At 42.8% G+C, this 19,536-nt stretch overlaps 1 protein-coding gene across 1 annotated transcript in view; it reads left to right on the plus strand.

The window, feature by feature from the left end:
* The window catches only part of UBAC2 (UBA domain containing 2), an 811,088-nt gene that overhangs the window by 625,231 nt on the left and 166,321 nt on the right, over nt 1–19,536 (plus strand). Inside the window, exon 8 of the mRNA XM_078657616.1 lies at nt 2,483–2,599. Within this exon, the coding sequence (XP_078513742.1) occupies nt 2,483–2,599 (117 nt within the window). The remainder of the gene's footprint in view (nt 1–2,482; nt 2,600–19,536) is intronic.

Genomic DNA, 19,536 nt, shown 5'->3' on the forward strand with positions numbered 1-19,536 from the left:
GAGAAGGGAGGTGGGAGTGTGAGCAGAGAAGCATGATTCACAGAGATAGAAGACACAAATGAAGCTGACCAGGAGTGTGGGGGGAAAGGGATGAAGCAGGTATTATTCCCGGGGGTGTGGGGGCTGCCTAGCTGTGCGCTGAACTTTGCAAATGAGAAAAGGCCTGGTGCAGGAGCAATTTACAAGTGTGGAGTGAGTGAGACCCAGGCAGCATGACTCACTCACACAGGAGTTCATGTACTGCACCTGCATACTCAGCATGGTTTAAGGAAACTCGACCCACTCCCTCCCAGGCATCGAACACATATTTACCAAGAAACACTGAGAAGAACCTGCCTGCTGCACTGACGGCTGGTGGTGTGTGTGCCTTTTGAAAGCGTGCACTGACGGCTGATGGTTTGTGTGGCTGGTGGAAGCGTGCACTGACGGCTGGTGGTGTGTGTGCCTGGTGAAAGCGCACACTGACAGCTGGTGGTGTGTGCCTGTTGGAAGCGTGCACTTGTGGCTGGTGGTATGTGTACCTGGTGGAAGCGTGCACTGACAGCTGGTGGTGTGTGTGCCTGGTGGAAGCGTGCACTGACGGCTGGTAGAGTGTGTGCCTGGTGGAAGTGTGCACTGACGGCTGGTGGTGTGTGTGCTTGGTGAAAGCGTGCACTGACTGATGGTTTGTGTGGCTGGTGGAAGCGTGCACTGACAGCTGGTGGTGTGTGTGCCTGGTGAAAGCGTGCACTGGCAGCTGGTGGTGTGTGCCTGGTGGAAGCGTGCACTTGTGACTGGTGGTGTCTGTGCCTGGTGCAAGCGTGCACTGACGGCTGGTAGTGTGTGTGCCTGGTGGAAGTGTGCACTGATGACTGGTGGTGTGTGTGCCTGGTGGAAGTGTGCCCGAGGGCTGGTGGTGTGTGTGCCTGGTGGAAGCGTGCACTGACGGCTGGTGGTGTCTGTGCCTGGTGAAAGCGTGCACTGACAGCTGGTGGTGTGTGCCTGGTGGAAGCGTGCACTTGTGGCTGGTGGTGTGTGTGCCTGGTGGAAGCGTGCACTGACGGCTGGTAGTGTGTGTGCCTGGTGGAAGTGTGCACTGACGGCTGGTAGTGTGTGTGCCTGGTGGAAGTGTGCACTGATGGCTGGTGGTGTGTGTGCCTGGTGGAAGTGTGCCCCGAGGGCTGGTGGTGTGTGTGCCTGGTGGAAGCGTGCACTGACGGCTGGTGGTGTCTGTGCCTGGTGAAAGCGTGCACTGACAGCTGGTGGTGTGTGCCTGGTGGAAGCGTGCACTTGTGGCTGGTGGTGTGTGTGCCTGGTGGAAGCGTGCACTGACGGCTGGTAGTGTGTGTGCCTGGTGGAAGTGTGCACTGACGGCTGGTGGTGTGTGCGCCTGGTGGAAGCGTGTACTGAGGGCTGGTGGTGTGTGTGCCTGGTGGAAGCGTGCACTGACACTGATTCACATCGATAGAAGACACAAATGAAACTGGGGGAGAAGGGAGCAGGAAGTGTGAGCAGAGAAGCATGATTCACAGCGATAGAAGACACAAATGAAGCTGACCAGGATGGAGGGGGGAAAAGGGAGGGGGTAGTGCAAGCAGAGGAGCCTGATTACAGCAATAAAAACACAGATGGCAGCTGTGCACGTGCACACGCTCGTGAACGCAAGCTGGAGGCCAGCAAAAGCCTCTGGTGGTACTTTTAAAAGCCACTTACTAAATGTCTCGAAGATGTAGCGCATTGGCTGTCTCAGGTGAGAACTAAAAAGGAAGGTGCTGAAAAGAAAACAAACTGTCATATCACAGCAGTATGGTTCTCGTTGCTCAAATGGGTGTAATTTCTGATATTTATGTTTCCCTCGTCTTTATTGCTTGATTTTGCTCCCAAGAAAGTGTCACTCATAGTTGATGAATATCAATCATAATTACACTGAAATTATGAAAATGTCACACATAAGCGATCTGAAACCTTGGCAGCTATGATGGTTCCTAAGTAGCTTCTGGAAATTAGAAACAAATATAACTTCCCTCTATCACGCAGAAATTTACTTTCATTTTTAGAAGTTACTAGAAGGTCTGTCACCCTGCCATGCTGGAGAAATTAACAAAGCAGGGATTTTGAACGAGAAGACCCCCCTATATTAGAAGGGAGTAATGTTTGTAAAGATGGCAAGCTGACTACGCATGTCCAGTATAAGACGACTACTCTTAATATGGAAGGGGTGTTGTGGGAAGAGGGTAAAGCTAATGCTGAGGACACAGCAGTTTACGAGTAAGCATGTATACTGTTAGAAACTTGCATGCCACCGTGCTGCCTGCTCTGTGTTAAAAACAAAAAAATATTTGAAAACAAAAGAAAGAGTATTGAGTATGACAATGGTGTATCTCGAGAGTAGAGAGTAACAGCAGCAGTATCAGATAATAGCAGCTATTGCTGTTTCAATAAGCGATAAGCAACAGTGATCAACTTATTGCACAAAAATAAGTGATTTGTGATTTGTTTTCAGGTTGGGATGTTTCACTGGAGTCGCTTGTTCACACCTTTTCGGCATGGACTTTTCCCAAGTGCTAATAACCAGACACCTGCTCAAGAGGTTCTCCATCCTGCAGCTTCAGAGCAACAGGTAATAATATCTTGTTAGAGTATAGTCTGCTTTATTTAATCCTTATGCTCCAAACTGCTGTCATTGATGATATCAAACCAAGCAAATATCTACTCTTAAAAGTTACCAATGTTTTTTAATGCTCTCTTACTGACTTTCATCGAATAACTCATGGTCGCTTCTGGTCCCTACAGCTTTATATTATTTCACAAAAAGAATCAGAGTAATGTAAAGGGTTTTATTGTGTTATTAAAAATTGTAGGAAGCTGTCTCTTTGTGTAGTATATCAAAATGAGATTCACTGTGCAAAGAATGAGGGGTTCCCTTACAAGTGGCCATGGCTTGCTCTTGCAATCCCAAGGCGCTCTTTTTGGGGCTAGTGTGGTTGAGCAGCCTTAGGCTTATCAAAGAGGTGTGTAAGACATCCACAGCACACACACAGTCAGTAAATGACATGCATTACTCATTAGGTAGATCGACAACAATTTATTTAAAAACTGTATCTATATATAACGTTAGGCAACAAGATCATGAAAATCAGGTAAGTACTTTTTAGAGTAAAAAGAGCAGGTTTGAAGAAAACAAGTTTTTGATACTTTAAAGCGGAATTGTAGCACTTCACTGCAATGTTAACCTGGGAACAAAACATATGCTGCATACAGTCACTTAACGACTTACAGGACCCTTCCCCGGGCCTAAGGGTGAGTACAGGGCAAGGTCCCAGGCAACACCAACAGGTTACTTCGGGAGGCACTGGGGCGTCCAGGTGCAGTGGTGTGTTTTTCAGCATCGGGTGACTGTTACTTGTGACTTTAAAATTGTAATTGAAACACTTTGTGGTAAGTTTGACCTCTGGAGGAAAAAACATGTATTGCATTTAAATACTCAACAGTGACTTACAGGACCAATCTTTTGGACTTAAGATGTATATGGGGCAAGGTCAAAGTCAGCACCAGCAGATCACTTTGGGCAGCACTGGGGCGGCCGGGTGCAGAGGTGGTTAACCGCGTCAGGTGCCCCGTTGAAGTCATGGAGATGTACCTGTCAGAAAAGAGGCTGCAGGTTCAGTCTGGGGGAACAGTCAGGTGGAACCAACAAGTGGGCTCAACTCTTGTGATACTCTGGGACATGGGCACACCTTTGATTCTCTTCTCCAGGGGCCAGAGGTGACGGTGTAGAGGTTCTTTAGGCATCATATTTTCATCACCGGGAGCACTTGTGGTGGGGGGGGGGGCCTGCGAACAGAGGCTACAGGCGGCATAGGGAGGTCCATGTGTCGTGTAGTTCCTATATTCCCAATAGGCTCTTTGCATTGGAATAATATATCCTATAGATTTGACGTAGGACTGAGGTCGACTAAGTCTCTATCGAATATATTAGACTTAATTGTGAGTGCCAGCTAGTTCAGAGGTCACTAGAAACTCTCGAATTCACAAGGAGGGATTACTTTCTGACAACCGCATCAACATGACAACTTTGTTTCCCCAAGATAAAACGTTTCTTGAGAGTCGTGGAAACAATAGATAGATATTTTACTCAGTCAATCGTGCATGCTTCGTTTCACCAGAGGTGCAGAGAAATAGAGAGACGGATGTTTTCAATAAAAGGATTTATTGAACAGTCTTCCTTCTCATGCAAAAGAAATAAACTACTACAATCGTAGTACTGGTTGCAAAGTATAATGCGTACAGTAAGAAAAGTATTATAAAATAATACTGTAAAAGCATGGTATGGTTTCTAAGCCATAAAATACATACATAAATAACAAAGACTAAAAGTACTCAACTGGTGCTTCTAAAATACGCCTACCCCAATGTACCTAACCTAGGTCTAGTACGAGGGAAGAAGTAAGTATGGTGTAGCATAGGTTTAGTTTCTTTGCCAAGAATCTATCCAAGATTTCTCTTAGGGTCTATTCAGCTCCGTACCTTGGTGTTAGAATGAAGGAGGTCTGGTATCTCTGTCTTCGGACTCGATTTCCCAACACCCCGCAAGGGGAGCTTGGAAACACTGGAGCTGGATTCGCAGCGAGAGAAAGACAGCCTCTCTGTCAGTGCGTCAGCTGGAGGGTCGGCTTCCTTCGGCACTTGCTGTAGCGAGCGGCGTCGGGCAAGTAGATAGTCGAACTACTCCAAACCACTGTGTGTTTGCCAGAGCAAGTGTAGGCATATTTATACCTTGAAGGTGCCTGATTTGACGTAAAGTCGGACATAATAACGTCACCAAAGAACCCCAAGGGAATGGTAGTTCTTTGAAAACGCCACGATTTCTAGGACAAATCAACATTCAAGAAAGGGGATGTCCCTGATTGCTGAAGCCGAGTTTTCCAAGAAATCGTTGTGGCTTTTGGAACTAGTGGAAGTATCCATGCCTGTATTTGGACTGCATGGGCTATGTCTAAATAGTGGTATGATTTCTATGCCTTCATACGGGCAAGGTGATTTGTACCTATATAAGGGCATGAATCGGGAAAATTACACTAGGGTCCTAACAAGCTATACAACACATGGTGGTCTTTGTCTTTGGAGGGCTGGGAGACCACCCTTGCACCATTGGCCCATGTCAGCTTGGGCTAGGAAGCGCAGATAGAGTGGTACTTTACGGTGTCAGGTTTTTGCGCTTTCGAAGTCTCACAATCTTCTTTGGGGTGCCTGCAGGATGCAAGGAAGCAGCCCCCTTGCTCCATGGGAGTTCCTGAGTCTTTGAAGAAGTAGTGGCTATCCTCCCAGGAGGGTCGCAAGCTTGCAAGGCAAGATGACTTTAGTGCAGTTGTTGAGAATAGGTAAACAGGCTGGCAGGACTGGTCCCAAGTCAGTTGCTTCGTCTGAAGTTCTTGCTTTCGCTGCTCTTCAGTGATTCTTTTTCTGTTGGTCAGCAGGATCTGATTTCCTGGTGCCAGGGCTCCCTAAATACTGAATTTTGGAGCATTAGGGGAGTGTAGGGTAGTAGCCAAGGGGCTACGTACCCCTCGGGTCACTACGCCCCCTTTATGACCAGTTTGTGAGGGAAGTGGGCATAACCCTCTCCCAGAGATCCTAAATTTTCCATCATCAAGATGGTTGCTTCTGAAAAGCTGCATCCAGGTAGCCCCGTTCAGTGGTGGTGGTGGGGGGTGGACACACCTCTGTTGCTTAGCTAATTTCCTCACCTGTCCAGGTGCCAAAGGGCTCTGAACAAAGGGGGTTGTTTCCTTTCTGTGAGAGAAGCCAGATTCACATACCAAAGGCAGTGGGCCTCTTTGAAGATCCCTGGCCTTGGAATGCTAATAAAAAGGTTATCCTGTGGGTGGGGGTGACAAGCACTCTCTGCCCAAAGCAGGCTTGTTTTATGGCCCCCAGAGACCAAAGACCCTTGAGGGTCAGAAACTCATCTCTGGTGGCAGGCTGGCTAGAACCAGTCAGTTAGCATACCAGTGGCTGGTAGTTTTTCAGTGTGTACTTCTAAGGTGCCATATGGTTGCATGTATTACTCAATCCAACACTGGCATCAGTGTGGGTTTATTATTACGAGATGTTTGATACCGAACATCCCTATTTTCAGTTTTGACTTTTGTCTGCATCAAGACACGCAGCCTGCAGTGGCAGTTTGCATGCGTGGTGAAGGGTCCCTTAGGGTGACACAATTTGTGCTGCTTCCCTTGGGAACCCTCTTAGTACATCAGGCTCTAGGTTCTATGGGTACCATTTACTAGCGACTTACAGAGGGTTCTAAAGGTGCAGTCAATTGGGGAAAACAATTGTGCAGTTCTGGGAAAGAGAGCTGGCACTGGAGACCTGGTTAGCAGAAACCCTGTGCACTTTCAGTCGAAATCACATCATATGCCAGGCAAAAGGCGGGGGACCACGTCAAAAAGGGCACTTTGCTGCAAACAGTATAAGCATTACAAATATTTTTGCTGTCAGTAACGGCTCAGTAGGATTGTGTTGCAATAATGCACAGCCTGGGTGTCTTCAGTAGATGAGCACTGGGCTTATATGGTAGTTTTTCTCGTTAACGTAAACTGGTTCCCTCATATTGGACATGTGGAGAGTGTTAGTGCAGGAATGGAATAGTGGTCTGAATGGTGACCCATTGCTGTGCGAGTTTTTGTTATGTGTTGTTTGTAAGGGCACACATATTGTATAAACAATTGAAAGAATATACTAAAAGGTTAGAGTAAACTGTAATCATTCTGTTTTTGGAAGAAAACAATTACACAATGTCAGTTTCTTCTTTCCTGTCATAGGATGTTAACTTTGAGACCAGTGATGTTTCCATCATCAGCTCATCTTTTTTTATGTTTTGTAAGTAACTGTGATTTATGACCAGTGAAGTTTAGGTGCATCTTGTTTCCATTTTATTGATGCAGAAATGGGTCGAGTCCACATAGGGAAGGGTGTCTTTTTTCTTTGTTTTGTGCTGCTGGTTTTTCCGGATTTTGTAAAAAAGCGATAGAAGACACAAAAATCAGTGGTTTTCAAGATTTTTCACCTTAACAGCTTTTCTTTGAGCACACAGTTTGATACAATTCACTATTGGCATCTCTTTAAAACAAATGCTAAGGGCACCCAGCACATTTAAGAATTTGAAAGGAGCCAGTATATGGGTTGTAAGTTTCTGGGCCCTTTTCGAGGACGCAAGCAGTAGAAGAGAGCTCAACGCTGCATTAAATACTGGCCATGTGGGCAGTTTGAGAATTCCTAAAGGCCGCTGTTGTGAAAACCAACAGCTAATGACAGAGTCTGTCACATATCAGGCGTGGCCTAAATAAGCCTGCAGGAAGTGGACAGTCAGTCACATTCCTTACAACTCTCTGTATGAACTGGTAGGATAGAAGAAGAGGTAACCACACATGAGACTCACCTATGACAGGCTGTAGGTTTGGAGCAGCATTTGTTACATGACTTGCATTCATCTGGTAGGCCGAGGCGGCATGTATAATCTAAGACACCAAGCTGCCGATTACAAAAGCAAAACTAGTGTGGATCATTTATTTGACCACATGCTTCATCCGTGTATTGTTCTCTGGACCTAATGCTCCCTTTGTCCAAATTATAGTATACAAAGCATGATTGATTGAATGCTTGAATTAACCTCAGTCACTTGTAATTACTTTGGGCTGCATCCCAGTCCATCGTTGTTTTACCATCCATGCCAACTCAGCTTGTAGCCAGCTATATGTAAATCAGTCTTGACCCTGTTCCGATGGGAACAGTCCAGGCTGAACTGCCAAACCAGGTCCTCCCTGAACTGGAACACAAACATCCTGGGGCCAGTTTCACCCTTATTATGTACTCATCAGCCGGGTATAGTTTGGTTCCAGTGACACAGTGTAGTAGGGTCCCACTTAGAGCAACATATTAAAGTATACAAAAAGTGATGGGTCACAACTGTGCCACTGGAACCAGCTATACCCGGCTGAAGAGCCCATAACAAGGGGAAAACCGGTCCTGGGTTGCTTGTGTTCGGACTCAGGGAAGACCTGGACTAGTAGTTTGGGCTGGACTGTTCACATGAGGAACATGATCAAGACTTATTTACATATAAGTGAGTCCAAACTCAGATGTGCATAGTGGGTAAACAATGGTTGATTTGGATGTGACCACAAGCGATTGCCAGTGGCTCAGATTAATTCAAACATTCCATCCATCACCTTGTTCTTTTTCCCTTTTTTTAAATGCTTGAATATAACCGATTTCTCGTAGGTTAGAGTACTAGGCGCTTAATTCTCCAATATAGAAAGGTTAGAGGTACCTTTCCTAGCTGTTTTTGCAGACCAGCATCTGAAGGGTATCCCTTAACCTTTCCTTAATTAGCTTTTCAAATAAAACAATCAAACAATTTCAGCTTATTTCCAAAATGTAGATTTTACTGTAAAGCTACCCCCATTGTTTATCATCTGAAATACCCATAATTTTTATGAAAAGATGTCAGTAATCAAACATGAAGACTCATCATCTAAAGTCATTTTTGTCTCTTGTACCTTTCAGGATTTCTGTTGCCTATGTTTTGTCTCCCATTGCATCTATATTTCCTTTCCCTATTACCCCCCCGCTCATTTGACTGCCTTTTTAGGTCTCGGCCTGCGTAGGCTGCGCATGCGCGATCTCGTTGGGGAGATTTTATGATTTTAGGTGAGTTTCACTAGCGGACTTTAAGCCCCGCCCCTCTTACCATTGGCTGGCGTCACCTTTTAGGGTAAACGGTGGCCAGTCATTGGAAAAGAGCGTCCTCTGACGTACACTTTTCTCTTTGTAGTCCGTCCCACTTGGACGGACTTCCCTGACTTACTGCTAGCGTAAAAGTTTTGTTATCTTCTTTATGGGTCCAAACAGATGGCCTCATAAAGAAGATAATAAACCTTTTACACCAGCAGGAAGTCCGGCCGAGTCCGTCCAAATGGGACGTCTCCAAAAGAGAAAAGTCTCTGTCTGGCGAGCGCTTTTTCTGTACGGTCAACAAGAGGATTGTGCTACTATAGTAAGCTAAAAACTGACTTGTAAGAGAGACCTGAGGAGGTCCTACATGTGTCCGCTTTCTATATCCATGACCGTAAGGTAGCCTAACAGACAACATTATCGGTGTTCGATTGCTGATCCTTGGAAGGCGGGGCTCGAGCTTGCAGAAGACGTCCTCCTAGCGAGGCTTCCACTGCTGCAGGCTCGAGCTCCATGATGTCTCTGCGCGCTGTGAGCACTGCGGTAAGTCCCTGAGCAACCGGATTATGATAATGCCAGTAGGAGGCAGCCATTTTGTGATGCAGCCCTGGATCCGGAGGCTGTTCACGGTGCTCGACCGCAGTTCCCTAGTATCGTTTTGTCTGAAGGGCAAAGTGGGTAGCACAGGCTTGACCTCAAGGGGGTTGTGCTCTTCAAGTGTCTAGCGGGCGCCGGTTGGGAAGAATGCCTGTGTTCACACTCTTCAGCTGGGTCCTGTTGTTTACCATCTTCAGATTGATTCTGGGGAGGGAAAAAAATCATGTACTTATCAGTATCACGCGGCAAGCAGATTCCTTAGTGTGTTTAGGAGCATTACACTGTTTTTTCCACAGGAGTGGCGAAAACAATATGCATTATGCTTATATACTATATCCACAAGGGAACTGTCGACACAAAGCAACGCGATAGAAAAGCTATTGAGGCTTACATTGTTTACAAACAGACAGCATTTGAAATTATGGTTTGGGAAGTAATAGGGTGGTTAAGAACCCCTTGTGGAGTTTCTGTAGCCAGAAAGTGATGGGGTATTTTACTGTTAAGGTATTCGCGGTAGATTCAGTTGCTGTAGTATCTGTGCGTAATCTCGTTGGACGCTTTTTAATTTAGTGGGCCAACCTGCCTACCGGATGCGTTGTGTGCCTCTTGCAGGTTATATGTTCGCATTCTAGGCAGGAAGCCCAATCAGTTTAATGTGTTTGCAGCATGTCCTAATTTCCTATGCTAGTCAAGTAGTTTAGTAGTTTGTGTATCTGTTGGTAACATTTGCCTGTAACTTGCAGAATATACGTTCAAATAATCGCAGGTTTAAAAGTAATCTTCCTGCTAAGGTTGATTAAAATAGGTGGTTTGCTAAGCCTTCTAGATTGTTTTTGACACCATGCTGCAGTGTGGCCACTCATACATCTGAAGAAATGGGAAGACGCGTCCCACCACTTTCACTCTGCATTGTCTCCCCTTGAGGAAATCTATTGTTTTCTACTGAATTTGTGTACTCTACTGGGCTGTTCAGGAGAAAGGACGCTGGCTTTGTTAGAGGCATACTCAGGTGATGACAGCTGAGATAGCTCTGAGAATCACCCTCTGGCGGTTCCTCTCAATTGTAATAAAGTAAGCATTTGAGTAGATTCTTTTTAGTTCAAGCCTCGAAACGAAAGACCTCTTGTTTTTGAGTCAAAAGGTCAAGCCTTAAAAAATACTAGAAATGTTGCCAGACCTGCATGACCAGTAACCTTAGTTATTTACGGGAACAAAGAGCAAGCAATTCCCCTAACTCTTGAAAATAACATTTTACAAATATATTTTTGGGGCAGGATTTGCCTACTACATTTTTTTTTCAAGAATATTTTACCTCATACATTTATATCTAGATGCCTCACTGGACCAGACTTCACTTAGGCTTTTGCTGAAAAAAGACTCAAGCAATGGAAAATCTTTAGCAAATAAGGGCCTGAAACTTTTCAAATATTGCAGTTACACCTCCACTCTAAAAAAGATCAAACCTTTCAAAAGAATGGCACCAGCATTCACATACATTACATAATACAGGTTTCCTCTAAAGGTATTTGTTCAAACTTGACAGTATAACACTCCCTGAACTCCAGAGAGGTATTTCAAGAACGTTTTCCTCCGCAAAATCTTTAAAAAATACATACCTTATGTTGAAGGCAAGAATGATCGTGTCTGTAAATCTCGGATGATAAAAATTTCATGTGCTGTCTCAATCGTCCTTCCAAAATCTAATTGATACTGAGTAGTAGATATTTTAGTACGAAAAGATGTCTGTTTCTCATTACAACATATGTATTTGTGAAATGGAAAATATTAAAATGTAATAAAAAGATTGCCCTTTGCATACTTTTTGACTGGTTGGGTGTCTTCTGGTGTTGTGATTGATGTTTGTACTTTGAATGACTTTAGGTGATGGAATCACAGTTTCCTGATCTGAAACTGCACAGCTTGCCACACCAAGTTCAGTTAAATTGTTCAACTGGATGGCTAACAATTGCATAGATCTATGAATAACAAAATGTTATTTTCCGGGATCATAACAAAATATTGCGGGAAAGGAGTGAACCTTGAGAAGGGTCTAAGTTCCTGTGTGTTTATGATTTTTAGTGCAACTAGTATTATTTTTATAGTACAGTTGGGTTACATAATTGCAACATCAGCTTAGGCCCCACATTCCTCTAAGAAATTAATTTGTTGAGTCATTGTCCCCATAAAAAGTTTCTGCCCCGCCCTTTCTCCACGCCTGCAGATTTTCTTTTTAACGTGCCTGCTTATATTTTTCGGCCAATCATATTATTCAGTGTATGTTTTGTTGAAGAGCCCATTACAATATTTCACTGTAATATGACAAGGGACACGGATCAGAAGATAAAACATTTACAATAGCTCAAGAAGTCAAGGAAAAGGTAAATGGTGGAAGTGCGTGTATCAGAACTTCTTAATTCAGAAAGTGTGGACTAATACTTTAATTTTACCTTTGCATCTCAAGGCCAGCCCACCACCATCCAGTGAAAATCTAAAAGGCAGAACACGTTGAAAGGCAGACTGGCCCTTCATATGTGGAATCAAACCATTACCCCACAGGGCATTGTAGTCTATGATGTAACAGCCATCACAGATGGTATTTGAAATCTCACTTCTAGCGGTTGTAGATCTCAGAAGCGTAGACGCAATCTTCATGGCGTGAGTTACACATCGTGGTTGCTGCAGAAGGTGTGTTGACTTCACCAGTGCATGCCAGAGCTCTACTTACACAGAGCTCTCATTTTTTTTGGCGTGGCTCTGTGGAGCCGTGGATTAATAAGGCCTCGGATCTTGCCAGCTTAGGGATAACTAAATTGAATGTGTGGCGGAAGGAAAAAAATGTACTATAGATGTGATCCCAGATTTTATGTTTAGTGTCTCGTCAAGCAGTAACTCGTTCTTAGACTTTAGTAGGCACAGAAATCCTTACATTTCTGCGCCCAAGAATGCTGTGGCATGAAATGTGGTGACTCTGAAACTGCAAGTAGGCTCACGTCTTGCCACAATCGAGTTGGTCTCTAAACCACCTTCTTTTATAAAGTCACAGAGTTTGGTCAGAATGTTTATAATATTATATGGTATCCCCCACCAGTTCCACCACCCACCCATAATTGTCCTCGGTATGCAGATCTAACTAAAAGGTGGCCATATTGAGCCAGAATATGTTTGAAGATAGTAATCTTCTTAGTTGTGTTCCTTCAGCTGATAAACAACTTCTGCATTATTAATTAGAGGGATCTGAATGGTCAAACATGTCAAAATATGTCTATGTCCTTGAGTTACGGGTATTTCGTCTTTGAGTTTCCAGGCCTTTGAGAGTTTTAAAAAGCTTATTGTTTCAAAACAGCTGAAGGGATGCGACGAGAACACACTCAGCAACTTAAATAAAACAAGCATTAAAAAATGCAATAGGTCTCGCCTTTCATTAAGTTAATGGTCCCTAAGCAAAAAATAATAAACAAAAATAAATATAGACTAGATAGTTCTATATCATATGTCCAGCCGGACAGTTTAATTTCCAATGAAGAATTATTTATAAAAATCAGTGTGATACAAGTGGGACACCAGCCGGTGCCAAACTAACACACTCAAGGGAAAGGGGACAAGGGAATTTGCAGGCAAATTTTGAACGGTCTGAGTATCATAAACCATAAACAGACAATACAAACTATACACATATGCAACTAATAAATCACTTGATTAATATGCATTTAGTGTATTTAAGGTCGACGACGTTTCGAACCCAATTAAAATACAAGGTTCATCCTCAGGACAACAATGAATTGCCTAATGAACACAATTATACATAGTGCCCACACTGTGGGAATATTTTGCCAATATAAACAAATAGGGAGGGGAAAAGAAAACAAGAAACCGATTAGGAACAATTATAGACATGTCGACCATCCACTGCTAATAACCAGTTATAGCCGTGTATGAAAGAATGTCATGCAATAGTCAGGCAAGGGTGTGCACATAACATTAAAAATAAGAATGGTATACTAGAATGATAGTTGTAGCCCTCAAGTGATACTCGCCATCCAGTGATTGTACATGCAGAACAAGTGCTAGAAAACCGAGTACGGAGTGACAAACGATGGCGGTGCAGTAACCAAAAAGCAGATTGCATCCAAGGCTGGAGCGATAACAAAAATGCGCGTGAAATAGTTAGCCCAGTAAGAGATACACCATCAACACGGGAGACGTGCAATTGTTCTCAATACACACAGCTTACCGAGGGGGCGCGTATTAGGCTTAGTAGTCGTAATAATAGGCGCGTTGCCAAACCTATGGAGAACCATAACACGGGATTAAAGGCTAGGCAGGCGATACAAAAAAGCCATGCAAGTTCAAGGATTGTTATCTTACCCGGGAACCGCTGTTGCGGTATCACAATATCGGGCAGTTCTACAAGGAAAAATAAAGCGAACTAACAATTTAGATACCGGTAATTCAAGTGGGCACTGAAGGGGTATAATGAAATAGGACCAGCGAAACGAGCTTACCATATCCAATAAAAACACACAGGTCCTCAATGGGCGTCCTTGTCAGTCGTGGGAAACACCTCGCGATCAAGGAAATTCATGGTGACAACGGAAATGAAGTTATTCCGGGTCACGTGGTAATGGTACAACCAATCCGATTACGATAGAAATTGGCGGCCATATTGGTGCGGTTAGAGAGTGCTGGTAAAAGAAGTGAAAAACCGAACGGCCAGTGCTAATTAGTGCTAATACAAAAGGAAGTAACTGAGTGAGTTGAGACCATTGTTTCGAGGCAAGCAAAAATGGGGGACATCACAGATCCATTGTAACAGTTTAAGCCGATTTAATTACAGTTAAAAAATCGGCGGCCATATTGGCATGGTAAAAAAGTGAAGTGATCAACCATGACAGAGTGGTGCAGGTGATGAGTAGAGTTGTGAAAGGGGAATAGCCAAAATAATTACTAATGACAATATGACATATTTACCAAGCAGGACCCTAATACATGAGGACACATCATTATTTTAGAACATCATAGCAACATAGAATGACATTTCTGGAAATCAAATCAGTGAGGTCCAGTCCTCCATCCTATTAAGGCCACTGTGAAGGCTTTTAGTCTTCAGAATCCAAAGTATTTCTTCCTTATTGAGGAGACGTTGTAGGTCCGCCCCACGAGGAGGCAACCTGATCAGGGAGATGATTGTCCACTTAAAGTCCAACTCAGTATGCAAAAATTCAGTGAAGTGGTCAACCAAGGGAGCATTCGGAGTCTTGCAGCGTATCCTGCTCCTATGTTGACACATTCTCAGCCTCACCTTTTGGATTGTCTGCCCTATGTAAATCTTTGAACAAGGACAAATGATGGCATATATAGCATTTACACTGTTGCAATTGGAAAACTGTTTCCGTACATGTTTAACATAATTGAAAACAAAATCTTTACCCTCAACAGTAGTATCACACATTGAACAATTCCCACACTTAACATGCCCGGTCAAAGGGGGAAGACCCCATATGTTGTCCAATATGCCACTCTGGTGTGGGGCAGGCAGTGCTGCATGGACCAGATGGTCCTTAATGTTTTTGGACTTTTTAAAGGCAAAAAGGGTTTTTTCAAGTTGGAGGCGCCCTGCGTTAACCACCGACCAATGTTTCTTGATACTCTTAGTAATAGAGTTGGATGCAGGAGAAAAGGTTGTAACACAGACCAACCGGTTCTGTGTCTTCTTAGTTTTTGGCTCAAGTAATACGTCCCTAGGGCAGTACAAAGCCCGTTTAAGAGAGGAACGGATTAACTTCCGTGGAAAGCCTCTTGCCATTAGTTTGGCGCTCAGAATTTTTGACTCCTTAAAGTAGTCCTCCTTCAGATAACAATTTCTGCGTAATCTGAGTTCATATGGCCGCCGATTTTTTAACTGTACTTAAATCGGCTTAAACTGATTTTTGCTTGCCTCGAAATAATGGTCTCAACTCACTCAATTACTTCCTTTTGTATTAGCGCTAATTAGCACTGGCCGTTCGGTTTTTACTTCTTTTACTAGCACTCTCTAACCGCACCAATATGGCCGCCAATTTCTATCATAATCGGATTGGTTGTACCATTTCCGTTGTCACCATGAATTTCCTTGATCGCGAGGTGTTTCCCACGACTGACAAGGACCCCCATTGAGGACCTGTGTGTTTTTATTGGATATGGTAAGCTCGTTTCGCTGGTCCTATTTCATTATACCCCTTCAGTGCCCACTTGAATTACCGGTATCTAAATTGTTCGTTCGCTTTATTTTTCCTTGTAGAACTGCCAAATATTGTGATACCGCAACAGCGGTTCCCGGGTAAGATAACAATCCTTGAACTTGCATGGCTTTTTTGTATCCCCTGCCTAGCCTTTAATCCCGTGTTATGGTTCTCCATAGGTTTGGCAACGCGCCTATTATTACGACTACTAAGCCTAATACGGCGCCCCCTCGGTAAGCTGTGTGTATTGAGAACAATTGCACGTCTCCCGTGTTGATTGTGTAGCTCTTACTGGGCTAATTATTTCACGCGCATTTTTGTTATCGCTCCAGCCTTGGATGCAATCTGCTTTTTGGTTATTGCACCGCCATCGTTTGTCACTCCGTACTCGGTTTTCTAGCACTTGTTCTGCATGTACAATCACTAGATGGCGAGTATCACTTGAGGGCTACAACTATCATTGAGTATACCATTCTTATTTTTAATGTTATGTGCACACCCTTGCCTGACTATTGCATGACATTCTTTCATACATAGCTATAACTGGTCATTAGCAGTGGATGGTCAACATGTTTATAATTGTTCCTAATCTGTTTCTTGTTTTCTTTTCCCCTTCCTATTTGTTTATATTGGCAAAATATTCCAACAGTGTGGGCACTTTGTATAATTGTGTTCATTAGGCAATTCATTGTTGTCCTGAGGATGAACCTTGTATTTTAATTGGGTTCGAAACGTCGTTGACCTTAAATACAGTAAATGCATATTAATCAAGTGATATATTAGTTGCATATGTGTATAGTTTGTATTGTCTGTTTATGATTTATGATACTCAGACCGTTCAAAATTTGCCTGTAAATTCCCTTGTCCCCTTTCCCTTGAGTGTGTTAGTTTGCCACCGGCTGGTGTCCCACTTGTATCACACTGATTTTTATAAATAATTCTTCATTGGAAATTAAACTGTCCGGCTGGACATATGATATAGAACTATCTAGTCTATATTTATTTTTGTTTATTATTTTTTGCTTAGGGACCATTGTCTCTGTTGATACATAAAATACCCAAGGTCCCTAGCTTATTACACCTGTGTTATATATATAATATAATTTCATTAAGTTAACGCAATTTGCTTTACTATACAATACCATTAGCAAAGTAAATGGCTGTAACTTAATCAAAGGGGAGACCTATTGCATTTTCAGTGCTTGTTTCGATTGGCCTGCCAGTCTGAGGCTCACTTCCCCTAAAATAATCTACTACTTCATAGCCCAGTGTTGCAGCTACTTCATTGTCTTGTGAACCAGTTTCAAGTGGGTTAGAAGTGCCTCCTGTCTGTAAGACCATTTCTTCCACCACTTTGTTATTCCAGTTAAAATAGTCATCTGTTGTTGGTAAAGGTGTTCAATCTGCTTTGTTGGTAACCACGGACATCATAAAAATATTTTCTTTGTTTGTGAAAAACATTTTCTCCTTGGTGTTTCTGGAATTTTTCATCCATTTCTGAAAAAAAAACTTTTTATTTGATTAGCGAGCAAGGCATTTAATTTGGTTTGTTTTTTACCGGTTTTCTTCAATATGAAATTTCTATCAAGTTCTGCATGTTTAACAAGAATGTCCATCATTTGCACTGAAGATTGTGATGGACATTTACCCTTTCTTTAAATAAGTCTGAACTATCAGCATTTGTACACAAGATGCCTTACTGCCCCAGCAGTTATAAACAAGCTCCATAGATGCCAAAAATAAATAAATAAAATTAATAAATAATTGGGAAAGGTAATTGCAACGCATCCTAAGAATTATGCTATTATCCATGTAATTGTCAGTGAAGAAACTGCCTGCCTCTTACTTAATTCCTTCAGCTTTTATTCTAGTGTTGAAAGCAAATGTTTAATGTCATTATTGCCATGTAAGAGGTGTGGCGCAGCGGGTAGAAGTGGTGTGGTGCAGCGGCCAGGTTGCCTGACTCCGGACTGACTACGGGGTTCACGGTTCGATCCCGGGTGCCAGCGGTAAGTTAGCCCAGCACCATGTGACTCTGGGCAATAGCTTGCTTAATCTTCCCGACGGCCACTAGCGCTGGGACACCACTTCTGAGGTAGCTGTGCGGTTTACAAATACTGGTATTTCATTTCATTTAATCTGTATTGGTGAGTTTCTTCATGTCAGTTTTATTTTTTAAAGTCGTGTTGGTCCTGGTCACAAGTATTTAAAGAAAGCACAATTCAAAACACTAGAATTCATAGTTCATAATAAAGAATTAAACCACAATTATATAGTACAATATAACAATTAAGTAAAATAAACCAATACAACTGCTGAACGTGGTCGGCTGTTTAAACATTTATTACATTGCTCATCCCTGAAGTAACCTTGGGTAATACCATCTATATAAGATGCTAAACCAGGGGATTTGAAAAAAATATTAACATAATATCTCTTGAAGTGTGTCTGTCGGACAAACTGGATTGATTTACCCAGATTCAAAACCAGTGTAAAAAAATAGACATAAGGCAAATTTTGGCTGATATGGTGTTAGCTTCAAGATCTAGTCTTAAAGGCACTATAAGTGTTTCTGGGCCAGGAGTTCAAAAATAAGGATACTCTTATACAGATAGGGGTTAGGGTATGACCTCAGATTTCTTCCCTATACTTTGAGAAGAATATTACTTTCAGTACCAGGTCTAGAGATTCAAGGCTCTAACTTGCATTAAACCTCTTTAGGACAGTGCTAAATTATCTATGGGACCCAACAACGTTATCAGTTTTCTCACACCAATTAAGTTTAGATGAGTATACCGCATCAATGTAATCACTGCAGCGGACTCTCATTTACTATTCTTCACCTCAAACAAAGCTTTCAGGTGGGGCATTTACTTAGCCCGGATCTCAGTTTTCCCTTGATGGTGATTGGACCATTGTTCTTGCATTAACGATGAGACCAGAAAACCGTTGATGCTTTGCAAGTCAGGTTGGATATAGAATGTTGACATCCTCTGCAAAAACAAGGATTGTTGTTGGCTCCAAGTTGACTTTAGGAGTGTCTAGTTTCTTCATCTTAACCAAATTGTTGGGTCTTCCTTGATTTTTCCTGATAAGCGGTTCAAGGTGACAGCCCGAAATAATAGTGAATGTCTGCTGTTTTAGAAGACTGGTATCATTTATCTATTTAATAAAGATACAAGTCCATCGGGAAAACTAAACCTCTCCATTACCCTCCAAAGAACGGTCACATTTTCTCTGCACTTCATGTCTAAAAAAAAGTAAAAAACAAATAGCAATTTGGTAGTGTAATAGAATCTAGTAGGGAAGCTGTGACAATTGTGTGGTGGGTAACATTTTGCCCATTACCGAACGGATGCCTCACTATAGGGGGGTAATCAACACTCAATGCCAACTATATATGCCAGTGATGACCTTGAAAGTTCATTTGTCTTATAAGCAATGCATTTTAGGATTAAATCTGTTTTTTGCTTTCATAAATATTATCCGCAAAACAGCATCGGCATATACTTACAATTCCAAATGCAAATATTACTAAGTTACATCTCCAGTATCTGCTTGTTTGATGCAAGACATAAACATACCTCATCTTTATACAATTAAGCCTTCAGCCACAGAACAGTGAGATCAACAGAAAGTGACATACCCAATACTCTAAATTTGCTCATCTTCATGACATTTCTTATCTCAGCCGTCCCAGGGTAAGAAAATGAGCCAGAAAATCAACAGTTAAAAACACCTACATCTAGGACCAGCACACCTTAGCCCCACTTCGCCTCTTCCTAGGGAACACACATACTAGCACCGCAAACTAGGCACACACACTAACGTAACCCAAGGGGCATGTTCAACCAACAAAGACAATAGTTCTAGCTTCCAGGACGACACCTATTAGCAAGGTGCAATCCCTCCATAAAACCCATGGCATTAAGGCGTAAGTCTTCACCCTAGTGTTCCACTCACAGATTGTTTGGAAAACAAACTGCACCTGTCAGTCCTCTTTGCC

Source organism: Lissotriton helveticus, chromosome 8, assembly GCF_964261635.1.
Source record: "Lissotriton helveticus chromosome 8, aLisHel1.1, whole genome shotgun sequence".
Taxonomy (NCBI): domain Eukaryota; kingdom Metazoa; phylum Chordata; class Amphibia; order Caudata; family Salamandridae; genus Lissotriton; species Lissotriton helveticus.